Source organism: Cyprinodon variegatus, unplaced genomic scaffold (assembly GCF_000732505.1).
Source record: "Cyprinodon variegatus isolate N-32 unplaced genomic scaffold, C_variegatus-1.0 Scaffold40, whole genome shotgun sequence".
NCBI classification, from domain to species: Eukaryota; Metazoa; Chordata; class Actinopteri; order Cyprinodontiformes; family Cyprinodontidae; genus Cyprinodon; species Cyprinodon variegatus.
The window spans coordinates 1,292,881-1,308,319 of NW_015150493.1; the positions used below are offsets into that span (position 1 = coordinate 1,292,881).

The 15,439-nt window shown below is 38.6% G+C and overlaps 1 protein-coding gene across 6 annotated transcripts in view; it reads right to left on the bottom strand.

Annotated features, from left to right (window-relative positions):
- Nucleotides 1-1,950: 1,950 nt before the first annotated feature.
- The window catches only part of rims1 (regulating synaptic membrane exocytosis 1), a 108,716-nt gene continuing 95,227 nt past the window's right edge, over nucleotides 1,951-15,439 (bottom strand). For all 6 annotated transcript variants that reach the window (XM_015370001.1, XM_015369997.1, XM_015370000.1 and 3 more), the window contains 8 exons: nucleotides 14,918-15,078; nucleotides 14,621-14,835; nucleotides 12,696-12,728; nucleotides 10,166-10,331; nucleotides 8,682-8,794; nucleotides 8,425-8,526; nucleotides 6,696-6,835; nucleotides 1,951-4,317 (listed from right to left, as the gene is read on the bottom strand). In XM_015370001.1, the coding sequence (XP_015225487.1) occupies nucleotides 4,102-4,317; nucleotides 6,696-6,835; nucleotides 8,425-8,526; nucleotides 8,682-8,794; nucleotides 10,166-10,331; nucleotides 12,696-12,728; nucleotides 14,621-14,835; nucleotides 14,918-15,078 (1,146 nt within the window). In that variant the 3' untranslated portion in view covers nucleotides 1,951-4,101. The remainder of the gene's footprint in view (nucleotides 4,318-6,695; nucleotides 6,836-8,424; nucleotides 8,527-8,681; nucleotides 8,795-10,165; nucleotides 10,332-12,695; nucleotides 12,729-14,620; nucleotides 14,836-14,917; nucleotides 15,079-15,439) is intronic.

Genomic DNA, 15,439 nt, shown 5'->3' on the forward strand with positions numbered 1-15,439 from the left:
ATGGTTAAATAAAAAAAAAACTCCCACTATTAATATAATCTGTTTGCTCTACAATAAGTCTCTAAATAACTCAGGTGTACAGAGTACACAGAAATCTTTACACATCTATGAGTAGTGATACTTTACAAGAATATTAGTCAAGTATTGATACAAAGTACATTACAGGAAAATGATTCCTAAAAATAAACAACAAAACCTCAAATGTTGCTTAGTTAACTAGTTACTATCCACCTCTGCAGATAAGTGTTGTTTTTTTCCAATCTATACATTTAATCAATCAATACATTTAAAGAGAAAACCAACGTATGTACAATCATTCTTACCTGTTAAATTTGAGTTGCTGCTTCATATAATGTTTTGGAAAAGCTTTTGAAAGTTCTGAGAAATTAATTATTGCCCATTCTAAATGTACTGCATGATCTAACTGGTTTTAGTTCTTACAGTTCATAGAACTGATCTTTCTGTTGAAGCTGTCCTGGGAACATGTAATAAAGAGTGTCTTTGTCCATTTGCTTCAGAAGCTGGTGATAAGTTAAGAAAATCTAAGACAAAAAAACAGATAAAGAAAAAATAGCACACCGTCAAACTCCTGTTGCTACACTTTTTATTTCAGCAGACTCAAACAAGCTGTTTTTTTTATCCTTTTGGGGGGATCTGTTGAACCATATGGAGTGCTGTGGAAAGCTTGTTGCATGCAATCAGATCTGTACCTATCTGCATCCAAAGGAAGGCGTGTTTACTTTCACTGCACGCTCATTGGGAATAGAAGCTGGACACTGCAGGACTGCCCCCTTTTCAGTGATCCTGTTCTTGTTCTTTCTGGAGAGGATGCTTTCTCTTACCAATTCCAAGTGATGGCCGGAAAGGTTCACAGGTATGTTTGGAGTGGCCAGGATAACAGTCTGCTTCAGTCAAATGCTTTGATTCTTAATATGAAAAGGCTGGACTGATGTCCAAACAGCCTCTGCCTCATAGGATCAAATGTCTTTGATACCTTGGATCTTTATTTGCAGTAATAAGGGCAAGGAGTGGAGTTTAAAGTGGAAGCTCTTGATTTTCTGATCCATTGAAGTTCAAATCCTTGCATATAATATAGTATTAGAAATTAAAAAAAAAAAAAAAAAAACTGCTGGACACATGTTGCTAAGATGGATTTACTTTGGGAGATATTGGGAAATTTAAGTAAATCGTAAAGAATAGGTTTTAAATATAAATCTTGCAAATATATCCTACATTGGTAGGTATAAAAAAGGGTGGACATATTAACAGATGGATGGGGGACTATGGATCGGTGAATAAATGATAGATGGATGACATGTGTTGACACTTTGACAAGGTATCAAATCTGAAATAATTTCTTTTCTATAATTAAATCAAATCTATTAAAATCAAATTCACAACGTTTACAGATTTTAAAGAATATCTGTGAAAATATAAATCCATTACTTATAATGTTTTCTGAGATTGCTGGCTGTCCTATCTATTCACAACACTAGGTGGCAGCAGCAGATGATTCAAACTTAAATAGAAGAAAATAGATGTGTGAATTTAGCACAGATAAGACATAATGCTTTTAAACAGAATTGGATATGTTTGTTTGTGGCCTGGTGAAATAAAATAATTAGTTTTAGTTACAGAAGAATGATATTAGGATTTCTTTGTGAAAATCCTAAATAACCTTTAATTGCTAATCTGTTTTCCCAGGGTATACATTTAACACATTGCCTAATTTTTAAACAAATTTTCAAAATAGGGAAGAAAAGAAAGGATTCCAAATATAGGTGAGGCAGAAGTGTGTTAGTCTTTGGAAGACAGTAATAGAAAACAAGAAAAATATACGAGAATGTTAGAATATCAAGCCTATAATATTTAAATTGGTGTTTTATAACAGCTGCTTCCTAATGACTTGAGATCCTAGTAATTAAAAAAGGCCAGGCTCTTCTTCCACATAGTCTTTTATTTGTAAATAATAAAAATGAACTCTTGAATATAAAACATACACATCAGTAGAGCCACATCTGTTATACAAACAAGAACTGTTGCAGTGAATACTTTGTCTTTCGTCAAGAATCGTGGTTTGGGAACCATGGGCTGTAAACAATCAGTATTCCAGAAGTAATACTGACAAAGGAAAGGGCAGTCGGCCACACCGCCAAGGATGAACAAAAAAATCTGCAAAATATGTCTGCAAAACTAGATTTATCATCGGTTTCAGAAGTCCAGTCCAAACTTGGTCATAAAATAGGGAAGGGGATGATTTAATTTGATCAGCTTTTTTTCTTATTCTTTTTTTTTTTTTTTCTCCAACTGGGTCCAAACAAGGCCTATAACCAGTCCTCTGTGGCTCAACGCCGCTCAGCGGCTCAAGCACCAGAAGCAAATTCCTCCCCCCAAGACCAGGGAATGTTTGATGTGTGTCAGCAGTGTTTGACTTGTTCTAATGCTCATTTGAAGCTGCTTGTTCTGATCAGTATGTACAACCTGTGTTTGTGTGTGTGGGCTGAGGACGTGTACAATAAAATACACTTTTTTTTGTATTTATATAGCTATATCTTTAAAATTTCTGTCTCATAATGAGGTTTCATATACATTTAGCCGTTATACACACATTCTATATCTCTGCCTCTAGCCCCGACTGCCTCAAACTACAGTTTAGACGCCTACAGGGGCTCAAGATTGCTCAGTACTACAGAACAGCACTGTTATTCATTGGGTTTGAGGAATAAAAAGCTCAACAGAGACGATTTTCCTGTTTTGTGTAGACATTTCGACCCAGCAATGTTAAGCGTGGCCTGAGTGCAGCTGAACCCTCCCCTCCCCCCCTCGCCGCTTATTGGTCCGCTCATGTCAGAGGCGGGGATGGCTTGGCTTTTCTCTGTATTCATATTCAGTACGAGCAAACTGTACAAGAACATGCAACATACAAGCTGGCCTAAAAGTATGTGGAACTAACACACATAGTCTAGTCTTTTTTTCTGCATTTGTTTTTTTGAGAATTGCTTCATTGTAGTTTTAGTCTCGTCTTTCAACTTTACAAAAAAGGTAAAGAACGAAAAAACGGGAAAACAAAACAAAACAAAACAAAAAACGCAACGAACTGAAAGCAAAGAAACGTGCATGCAGCCTGGGGCCGAGCCGGGCGGGGGCGGGGCGGGGCAGAGGCGTCCCCGAGTCATGCTGCTCCCTCCAGCGGGGGGCTTAGGGTTGAAGAGGGAGGAGGGTTGGGTTTGATGGGTGAAGGCATGTTCGAGCTAATGTGACATTTGCGATCGGCACGGCTCGAAAATCAAACGTACAAATATACAGCGGGAGTCTGCACCTTGAGGTTCCAATCTGAACGACAGGTTAAACCTAAACATGAAGGATGGTTGGAAATGAAAGCTGATGATTTATTTGGCCATCGTCTTCTCTCAGACAGAAACCTTCCTGCTATTCTGTCGGAACAAATGATTCAAGCCTTTCTTCTTGTGCTTCCTTTCATTTTTAACATCATGGATATGAATGTGCTGCCTTTCTCTAAAGATTATCATTCTGTGTCAAACTGCTGCCCCTAATTCTCAGGACTGATAGAATTCCTGAGTTAACATCATCAGAGACAACAGCCACCCTCTGCTGACAGTTGCAAGAAGCTCTAACCGTTTGCGTCTTACTTGTCTAAGACTGGAAGAAGCCCTGCTCTGATTGGCTGCAGGGAAACAGTTTGATCGTTCGCTCTTGCAGAGACTTCACCGAAAATAACAAAGAAAAAATGCTGAGATGTGAAGGAGGTTGGACAAAAAGCTCCACAGCTGCAGCTCAGAGAAGAAAACAAAGAAGGCACAACAAAAATATGTAAGGAGGAGGAAGCAGAGGGAAGGTTTGAAACGTGATTGTCAGACTCCAGCTAAGCTTTGATTGGCTAGTTCTGCCTCTCTCATTTTTTCCCCTCTTTCTCTCATTTCCTGGCTCTCCATCTGGTTTCTCATTGATTCCCAGAGTGCGTCTCCTCGCTGGCGTCCTCGGGCTGTGTCTGTACCCTCTGCTCAGGTGTGGTCCAGCAGCTGCGGTCCATTATCTGATCAGGTCAGGGCTGTTTTGGGGTGAGCGTTTGCCACTTGGTCACTAGGACCGAACGCCGGGTGGTGGTCCTGAGTCCAGCGACGTCTGAGACGCCAGGCGCGTGAGCGGAGCTAGCGTGGGGTCCACCAATGAGGACGGTGGAAACAGTTTGTACCAGCCAATCACCGTGCTTGAGAGGTCCAGCTCCTCCAGCAGGATCTGTGCTACACCCATGAAACATTTGTGGTCCAGTCGTCCGTAGTCGCCCCACACTATAACCTAAACAGAGAGGAGCAAAGTATGAAACAGCAGAACACATAAGAAATAAAATCAGATAGATATAATAATTTAGGCTACTGTAGGCCTAAAGCAGAGAAACCAGGATGTTGGAAGAGTAAAGCTGATAAATCAACATCACATGGAGATATTCAAGCTTTGAGTGGACTGCTCTAAGTGGTTAACCTCCCCTGATCTAAACCAATTAACTGCAGCTCTGGCCTTTTGACTACTCTGATTAATACTCTCCTTAACCAGTTGGTTCAGATGGTCAGCCATGTCTTAGTAGGTTTATTTTTGTGCCATACCCTTTTGTTTTCCTAAACAGTGTATGAACAGTGCTGTGTTCCTTGGTCTTTATGGCTACGTTCACACTGCAGGCTAAAGTGATCCAAATCCGATTTTTTTGTGCTTATGTGACCTGGATCTGATCTTTTCATGGCTGTCTGAACAACACAGATCTGATTTTTTCCAATGCGACCCAGGCCACCTGGCTATGTGGTCCTGAATCCAATACGAATCTGATCTTTTCAAATGCGACCCGTGTGTGAACGGTCAGGTTGGATTCATCGACCTGAAGGTCATTAATACCCGACAAAGGTCACTATTCTGCATCTTGCTATGCAAAAGCGGCAAGAAAAACAACAGATGATGATGCGGAGAGCAGTATTTATGTTTAACCATATTGAAAAGATTGAGTTTTTATGGTTGGGAAAAGACCGCTAGATACGCGCCGCTACTACCATCCATGTTTACTTCTGGAAAAGAAAGCACACTGGCCTAGGGCTGGGCGATAATTCAATAACGATATATATCGATCGATAGACGTGTGGCGCAATAGAAAAAAAGAGAGTCGATAAAAGTTCGACAAAAAAGAAACGCAGTTTTCCTTCCTTCTCATTGTAGCCTAGCATGTAGGTTTATGCTAGTCACTACTTCCTCCCAACCAATCGCAATCGCGGACCCAGGCACGCCGTCACAAAGCGCCGCCCTCTCAAACCACAACACAGAGCACATGAAGATGTCGCAGCAAGGAGAGGCGGAGGAAATTGTTCCAAAGAAGGATTTTTGTAGTTCTCCAGTTTGGCAGTATTTCGGTCATGGCAAGTTGGACCAAAAACAAACCACAGTCATCTGTAAAATGTGTCGGGAACCAGTGAAAACGAAGTCTGATAACACAACCAACCTTTTTTTTTATCATCTCAGCCACTCACACCCGCAGGAGTATGAGCTGTGAAATCCCCGGCGCGGCTCTCCTCCGAGGAATCTTCGGGAATTTCGGGAAAATATATATATATTTTCAGTTCTGGGCAGTTTCCCACGTAGTTCTAACAATTGAGATAAAAATGCTGAGGGGCCAGCAACTTCAAAGTAATAACTCAGGTTAAAGCAGGAAACTAAGCTGAACCAGGTTCAGCTTAGAAGAATGGGGGCGGCGGCGGTGGGGGGGCATTTATTTATTTGTTATATTTATTTTGGTCACTTTTCTGGTCACTTTAGTTTATTCTTTGTCAGTATTTAATAACATAACTCAGGTCTCTTAAGTTATTTTTCTTTAAAACAATTCTGTTATGGTTAAAAAAGTTGGTTAAATAAAGATTTAATTCGAAGTCTGTGTTTGTGTTTTTTATTAAAATTAAATCATTTAGCAATATTATAAAAAGTCCAGGCAGAGCTGCACATAAAATATGGTTTCAAATCTTTTCAATAATTATCGATATCGATCAATATGCATTTTTTTTTATCGATAAGCTTTTTTTCTATATCACCCAGCCCTACACTGGCCTGTGACATCATTGCGTCCTCTACTGCGCATGTGGGACACTTGCATTGTATGACTGCAGTTCACACAGGAGATCACATACAAGTCGCATATATTTGGAAATATGAACGGCAACATAAAAAAAAATCGGATTTCGCAAAAAAAACGGAAATGAGCATCAAGGCCTGCAGTGTGAACGTAGCCTAAGAAGCTGTTTACTTATTCTTGTTCTCAATTTGACCTCTAATGTCTTCAAAGAACAGCTGGAATTAATGAGCTGCATGACATTTCACATAGGAGTATCAGACGGATGGCAAATGCAAGCCACACTTTTCAGATAAAAATTTGTAAAAGAAACAAAGAAGCAACGAAATAACCATTACCTACTTTACTTTATTAATATTATATATAATATTTGCAAAGTATTCCCCTCTTAATTAAAAGTTCAAAATGAATTTTTGGCTTTAGATCAAAATAAATCAAATTTGCTGAATTTAAATGTTTTTATGGAGTTAAAAATCAGGGAACTTGAGGATAAGGGTATTCTGGTGTTGAGGTTTTTGAAATACATCTGACAACTTACGATGAAAAAAAATATTCAACTAAACATGTTTATTACCTGAAGCACCTTGCCCTGAGGACTTTCTTCAAAGAGCAAGTGCTGCTGGTAGAGCGGCTCCAGGGTCTTTCGTGCAATCTTGGTTTTCTTTTTGGCTTTACATGTGCCGTTCTCCAGCAGATAGACCTTGACATAAGGAGCTGAGCAGCATGGGAAAAAAAAAAAAAACAAAGATAAAAATAGTTGGAATACATGAGCAGAAGAGTCCTTCATAAAATCATATGTCATGTTTGCAGTAGACTGAATTGTCAGGGTACAGTGGAGTGAAAAATGTGTTTGCCCCCTCCCTGATTTATTTATTTATTTTGCATGTATGTCGCATTTAAGTGTTTCACAACATCAAACAAATTTAAATTAGCCTTCCAGCCTGCCAGGTCCATCTTTTGTCTCATCTGTCCACAGAGTAGTCTCTTAAAGTTTTAAGAACCATAAAATAATATTCAATTATCAGTGCTCCTTTTTGCTCAGTAGTGGGTTTTGGTCTTTTTGCTCAGCTTGTTTTTTTGGTGGAGGCATCTCCAGACCACAGGCCTGTTCACAAGGCAGGTTTAACAAACTTAGACTAAAATCCTGAATTCTGAATATGGATGTGGCCTAAGGTTGGAGAGTCTGAGTTTTCTGTATCACAACAGCTGCTATGAGTTAGATTAATCAACTCTGAGTAGGTCCACAAGAATGGCAATGGAAGCCATTATCAATGGAAGCCACCATGTCACCATGACAGCAGACAACAGGAAGTGCCTATTTTACACAATTGGAACTAAAGATTTTAATGCAGAAATGAAAAAAAAAAAAAAAAAAATTGGAGAAATTTCAACAGCACTACAGCTGCAAAGTGCTCTATTTGTAGATCACTAAAATCCTGGTCAATCTCACATTCCTAGACTGAACTTTAATAACAGATTTTTTAAATTACAATTTTGGGGCAGAAACTGAATTTCAGAAAGTAAAGAAAAAGAAAATTGTACTTGTAATGGTTTAGTTTCAGATATGCTCATAAAATCTTTGCCTGAGAGATTAGAAATAGGAGAAAACTGGTGATTGACACATTCGTACGAACAATTTATTACGAGCAAATAAGTGCAAAAAAAAAAAACAGTTCTTGTATGAGGCTCAAAATGATATAAAGATGTGTGATGTGATGATATTGTATAATGTGACAAATCTATAAGAAGTTTCCTTTAACTGTTATTTGGGGCGCCTCCTGGTGAAGTGAGCCCAGCAGGCCTGGTCTGAGTAAGATTAAATTCCGTTAAACCTGTCATTATGCCCATATATATATATATATATATATATATATATATATATATATATATATATATATATATATATATATATATATATATATGCATATACAGATGTTTGATTGCAGTGGTCTCTTTCAAGGAAAGAAGGGGGAGAGAAAGCTCGAAGGTGTAAACTTAGCTTTCATTATAGATAAGTTATGTTCTTTCTTATTTGTCCTCGACTTTATTTGGGCTTCTGCATGATGTTCAGTTTTTGAGGATAGTATTTAATGATTTCTTAATTAAGAACAGTGGCTACAGACTTTTTCATACAGGGGCAAGGAAGTCTAACAATAAAGCCCTTATGTTTTTTTGACAAATATTAAAATGCATGTGAGGTTGTGAAACACTTCAATGTGAGCAATGAAAAAGTGTAAGAAAGCAGGAATGGAGGCACATGCCTCTTTACACCATTTTATCCAATCCAAATGAGTCCATGTTACCTGGGAGGGATTTGGAGCCTGGTTTAGAGGTAAGGCCTCGCGCTCGGATCACCTCTACCTCCAGCTGGCCTTTCTTATCCATCAACCCAATCTGAACATCACCTATTGAGGTTTGACAAACAGATACATTCAAAAACTGCTTTCAGAAAGTATAAGACTTTCTACAATCTTTCTAAAGCCTCGTCAACCACCACTAAAACTTAAATACACAATTATTAGGTATCTTGCCACTGCCCCCTCTAGGATCTACAACTCACCCATTGCAGGTGTTGCTAGTGTTTGCCGGCCAACCAGCTGACCTGGGCCTAATCCGTCCAGGAAGTCGCTAAACTGGCTGTCAGCACCCAAGCGCATCCCTGAGAAGATCAAACTGAAACATGCAAAACAGAAATTATCCGACAGTACCACCTGTCAAACAAGACATTATGACATTATAATTAAGTTTTCGACTCAAATGGAATATCTAAAATCATCTAAGTCTAAATTATAATAATAAACAAACAAAAATATGGGATTTCAAGCCTGCTAACTCCACGAATTAGCAGACATGCTGGTGAAGATTTTCAGTCATCCAAGAGTTAGCAGAATGATTGTTACTAAGTTCATCAAAATTCCATTGTAGGTTTTTGAGATGAAAAAAAGGATTTCAAACTAGAGGGTACTGTATAATGCTGTCAAGCACGGTTGGAGTAGCATCATACTGTAGGGCTGTTTAGCTTCCAGTACTACTGATAAATTGCATATATTGAATTAAATAGAGGGCAACCCCCAAATTCTTTAATTCAGCTTAAATCGACGACTAGACGATGGACACAATAGGCTGTTCCAAAGGCAGGAGATAAAGGAGGCTCATCCAACCAGCCTTGCTTATGGGTTTTATGTCTGTCAGTAAAACCTGTGGATTTAAATAACCTCTACAATTCTGCCAAGAAGAGTGGTCAAACATCAAGCCAGAATTATGCCTGGAGCCTGTTGGCTCTTTCAGACATTCAATCAAATATTAGTGGATCACTGATGTTTTAACCCTCAATGTCTTGGGTTTGCTAAAGAGACCCTCAGATAGCTGTGGGTGGTTTACAACACATCTGGAACTAAAGAACAGGGATAATACACATTATTCATGGAAACATTTCAAACTTTACCAGATTCTAAACTCTCAGAGTTCTCAATCCTTTATGTTCACTTTAGAATGTAAAATATTACAGTTCTTCACTACCAACCTATGGTTGATTTTTTTCTTAAATATCAACTTAAGCAATAAAACTGCAAGACCACAGTGACAAACACAAGGAACAAGCAAGCAAAGAAGGAAGAACACCAGGAAGACAGCAAGGTAGGATAATAGGAAAGAAAGATGCATGGAAGGAGTAAGGTGGGATGAAATGAATAACAGGAAAGGAGGAGAGTGAGACCATATGAGGAGCTGAGGGGAAAAGAAAATGAAGAATACAAGAAATGAAAGGAAGTAACCAAAACCTCACAGGGAAGGAAGGAAACAATGAGGAGGAAGAACAAAAAAGGGAAAAATACATAATTTTCTGAAGTCTTCCATTTATCTACACTTATACAGTAAAATCTATCAAAATTGAGTCTTTTTCAGCGAGTGTAGAAGTCCAGTGAAATAGAACTTTGCCAGACATAGAAGACTGTGAGAAATAAAAGTGCTTCATTTCTCACCTTCTAGGTGTGAAAACTGAAGACCTATTCTTTACTATTGATGTTTTTCTAAACGTATACGTACTTCCCCTCAGAGCTGTAGCTGTTCATGCTGCCATCAGTGGACTCCCTGCTGGCTTGGCGGTTCATGGCTGATCCTCCTCGTGGATACTCCACTGCCATCCCGGTCTCCACACTCCTTTGGATTGTGCTGCTGCCCGCCTTACTAACCTTCTTACCCGCCGGCGCCTCTGTGGTAAACACAGAGAAACGCTGTTAATCCAAATGTCTTTTTAAACCAAGATTCCCAGGCCTCTGACCACATCTGGCCAATTTCAAAGGTTTAACTTAAGGGAGACAAGCCCATGCAAAAGGATATTGAATGGTGACCTCACCAACATCTCATAGATATGAATGCACGATTGAGAAAAACTAAAATCTGCAGCATCTCTTAAAATCTGGGACGACTTTAGATCGTTTCACTTCCTACTGATTTGTTAAAAACCACGTTAGTTTTTGTTGATGAGGTCGCTGAATGGAGAGATAAAATAAAAAAAAAAAAATTAAAACAGGGGTTCAATCTTTCCAACAAATGTAAAGTGTGGATGTAAAATAAATAAATAAATAAAAAATTAACAGATGAAAAAAAGAGGGTTCAAATTCAGCTGAAAACCAAGTTAATAAAAAAATTCTAACATTTAGAAAAGAGGAATGTCATGTTGAAGTGACTCGGACAGAAATTTTGAACAGAACCTTGCTAAATGAACCTAAGTTTGTTATTGTTACTGGGGACACAGCACGAAGTAGAGAAGTAAAAGAAGCAATGCGTTCCAAATCTCCTCTGATAAGAATGCGGAGCTGCATGCAAGCCTCTGTTCAAGAAGCTGCCTCAAGCAAGTTTTCCTTCCTGCTTTTAGCTGCGTTCATCTTTCCTACCTGGCTGTGCAAACTGGCCGATATTGATACCATACCGATACCATCAGTTTGAAATTAATGTGTGTGTGTATATATGAAGAACTGCATACTACTTGGATGTAAAATAATTGCCATCATGGCTTTGTCAAGCTGCTGCCTACCTTTGTGAAGCAGGAAAAAGATTAATACAAAGTGAATCCAGTAGAACTTTGTATTGCCTACCTGGAACAGGGGACAATAGTTAAATAAACTTTTGGCTCTAAAAATGGTATCGGTGCCCTATTTGTTGGTACTCGCCGATACTACCATTTTACTGCAGTATCGGGACCCTGTCCGAGGCTGGTAATGGTATCGGTGCAACACTACTTGAAATTTTTAACTTTTTCTTGTACCTCTCGTACCTCTTCCTTAAAGGTATTGTGAAGGATTTTTGCGAATTTTGTAAAAGACTCTCCGCTCTCTCCACTTTAAAAAAAAATGCGCATGCACAAGGCTATTTCTCCTCGAGCATGCTCTGTTTAAAAGTTGCTGTTCTCATAGCTCCTACAAGCTTACTGTGTCCGAACATCCGCCCCTATCCCCTAAATCCTCAATCACTATATGGAGTGGGGACTATATAGTGAACTTTATAGGGAACTCAGTTAACTGACCGTTGTCAGCGGGCTGCTGTGACAGCAAATCCCATAATGCTTTGCGAGGAGAGCTCTCTGCGCAAAGCATTCTGGGATATATCTACCTCTTCTGAGGCCTTTATTTTCTTCTCATATACTTCGTAGACACTTTTTATCTTACGACCCTTGGCCATTTTCAAAGAACCGGGGCGAGAAAGGAGAGCTTAAAGGACTATCTGAAACCGTAGCTCACTTCAAATATATGCCTGAAAGTGCGCATGCACAGAAAAATATTGCTAATGGGACAAGTACATAGAACTTACATAAATATATTACTAGAATGATTGACAATTAGGAGGACCACTTATTTAGATGATCCACCCGGAAATAAAAGATCATTCTCTATACCTTTAAAAGTCAGATTTTATGAGGGGAGGTATAAGAATCTATTCTGTTATCAAATTTGTCCGTCTGATCTGTGGGTTTATGCAGCTCTGCCAGAGTTATTACAATGGGTTGAGTGGGAGGAGTTTTTTTGTTTTATTTAGGGATACAAAAATAAATAGAGGTGAACACAAATGCATGCTTCGTTTCAGATTTTGGAGAATTATGGACTGTGTTGTGTCTGCCACATTGAAGTTTGCTCGTGTGACAAAAGTGAAAAAGTCCAAGGAGTGTGATGCTATTAAAAGGCACTGGAGAACAGAACAGAGATATGGCTGGAGGGTGGGGTAAGGGAGCGTGCCAAAGACAGGGACCAGGAAGGATTTACAGAGTCCTTTCTAACAGCACATCAGCATCTGCAGGTACTTGTGCTTCCTATGACTTCTTTTTGCTTCACATCTAGTGATGATTATCTGTTTCTTTGAGGTTATTAGTATTTTTCAATAATTCATAACCATTATATCTGTGAAGTAATAAATGAACTATAAATATAACCTCTTCTATATCCTTTTCTAAGCATCCACTCCTGCACACCGTAGTAGCATGCAGTATTTATGATGAGCTCATAGACATAGCATCCTTTATTATTGGATGTCCTGCCTGCTAAATTCCCTGCAGTGAAGGACCTCCTTCCTTTTGCTTTACCTTTCTGTCTGTCCGCCGCCTTACCCGCTGCCTCTGAAATAACACAGAACAACAACAAGAACAATGAACAACAACAATCTCAAAGGTTTTTAATGTGTCCTCCTGATTCAGTGATCATTTTCATTACTTGTTAGGTTTTTAAGAACAAATGCATGAAGGACACTAACTGCTTGTTTTTACCAAACTCAAGCAGTTATTGCTTTTATGTCAAGTGGTTGAGTGTTGACAAACACAGTCTGAAACTGGTCCCCTGGAAAACAAAGAAATGTATTCATTTAAGAATAGATCACTCATCTTCAGTTGCAATCCAACATTTACATGTTCTGATTGTGAGTGCTACTTTTAGAGCGGGTGTTATAATTTCTAATTATTTGTTGTTTTAGTAATACATTTTTTAACTGTTCTTTTTAGAGGTTTGAAATATAAAACATCACCTTATGTATTCTTGGATTTTATTGCATTCACATGGAGGTAAAGTTATGAAAACAATTAAAATATGTACATATATATAATATATACATATATATAATATATTAATTTATTAACTAGCTGTCTATTGATTATTCATTCTCCAGGTTGCACAGTATTTATATTGTAAAACACTGTAGAGTACAGTATTTTATTTGTTTATTTTCTTTTTTACTCTGTCAGTTATTCTGGTATACACCTTTTGAGGTCCACATTTGTGTGAGAACTTTGGCTATAAGCTTTTGCTGCTGTAGCACAACAATTTCCCCATTGTGGGGCAATAAACAGATTTTCTATTCTGTTCTATTCTATTCTATTCCATCCGATTCTATTCTGTACTCTTAATGTTCCTTTAGAGGTTGCACTTCAAACATTAAATGTTAACCTGTCTGATCCATTCTTTATGTGGCATTAAATTTATAAGATTTATAATTTATATTATTTATCCTATGCTATTATTTGTTTGAATTTCTATTTTAACTTTAAATTAGCCTACCGATATTCACATACAAAATCCCGCAAAACAAATCATCTTCCAATTAGTGAATAATCTGTTCATAGGTAAACTGTAATATAAATTTAGTGATTAGTGAAAGCCTAAGTTTGTAAAAGTACATTGGTGAGCAAATAATTGCAGGAAAATCAGAGAAAACGAAAGACAGGTCATGGATGAAGCTGTGGAGAAGTTTAAAGCAGGATTAGGTAATTATGTCAGAACACCGAACAAAACATCTGAAAAAGAGAAGAGTATCGCTTAAACTTGTGTTCTTTTCTTTCATGTTTTTTTCATGTACCTAAATTTTCAAATTTACCTTTAAAAAATTGGCCTCCAAATGTTTTGACTTTCTATAACAACTAAATCTGATATAGCGAGTCCAGCTGCTTTTAGGAAATTAAATATGCTCATTTGATCACATGACGCACCACTACTTTAAGCAGAGCTGGGTTACTTCATGGTTAGCTGGGTTCCTAAAATGTGTTGAACATTTCAGCCCATTATAAAACACTTAATTTTCAAGGCATCAGACTTACCTCTATTCTTTTAACTGGTAATATCAAAAATGAGAGGTTCTTTGGGGAAAGCATGACAGTTGAGATATTTGACTGACCTGATGAGAGCTAGTGCCAAAAGCACTAATGTGTCATGTGATCAAATAAGCTCACTGGTTTCCTAAAGGCTGTTGTACTTGAATTAGGGCTGTTGGTCTCTTTGGTCATGGAAGATCAGCGTATTTGCATGTGAATTCCTATAGGGAACATTTTGCTGTTGAGTTTAAAATAATAATAATAATAAAAAAAAAAAAACAATACATAATTAAACTGGATAAAAATAGTGTTCTACATGTCTACAAGTCTTGTTCTACTGGAATTCTAATTTTTCCCATCTTTCTTAGTCAATATCATATCAATCCTTGGAGGAAAAAAAGAATTGCTAAACTCTGGACTTTCTTTCTGACCTGTCTGGCTAATCTGTGAAGTACTCCGGCTCCGTCTCGACGGCAGGATGGCAACAACCCGTTGGCTCAGACTTGAGCGCCGCTTCTTGATTCCGCTCCCCAGACTCCCGAGGGCCGTGTCCGACTGGCTGCCATCAGCGTGCTCCATGCCGTAGATCTCACCGCTGACACTGGTGCTCTTCAGAATGTGGCGACCCGATGCACGTACAGCTCGGCTGACGGTCAGCATTTCAGAAACATTAATACCTTATGGATCACAGAAAGTCTATATCTAACTGCAAGAGTGTGTGTGGGTACCTGAAGCGACCCCGGGGTCTCTCTGACTGGATGGACATGTAGCTGGTGCTACTAATGCGAGAGGCACTGCTGGTTCGAGAGATGGCTGACACATCACTGACATCACTGTCTGAGGACTTATGGGATACATTTTCACTGCTCCTCCGCTGGTCCTTATAGAGCTGCAGGACACAAAGGATAAAAATGTTTCAGGCTGGTGTGTTTCACACGTACAGCAGTTTTCCATACATAGACTCTACATGGGCTCAGGTTAATTCACATCTGCCAAGGAGATGTGAATTAACCCCCCAAAAAACACTGCAGGTTTTTTAAACAGCTCACCAACATTGGACAGATAGATCTGCTCTCTAGTCCAGACTATACCATTACATAAGCATTCATCAACAGATCAGTAGCAGTTTAGCTTCATGTCATTACAAGTCAGAGTTTTAAGTTGTTTCAAAGGCTATTACATATTGTAGTAGTGTGACTTTTTAACCTCCAATGTAAGCTACAAATAAAGTAGCTAGTTACTGTGGTCTA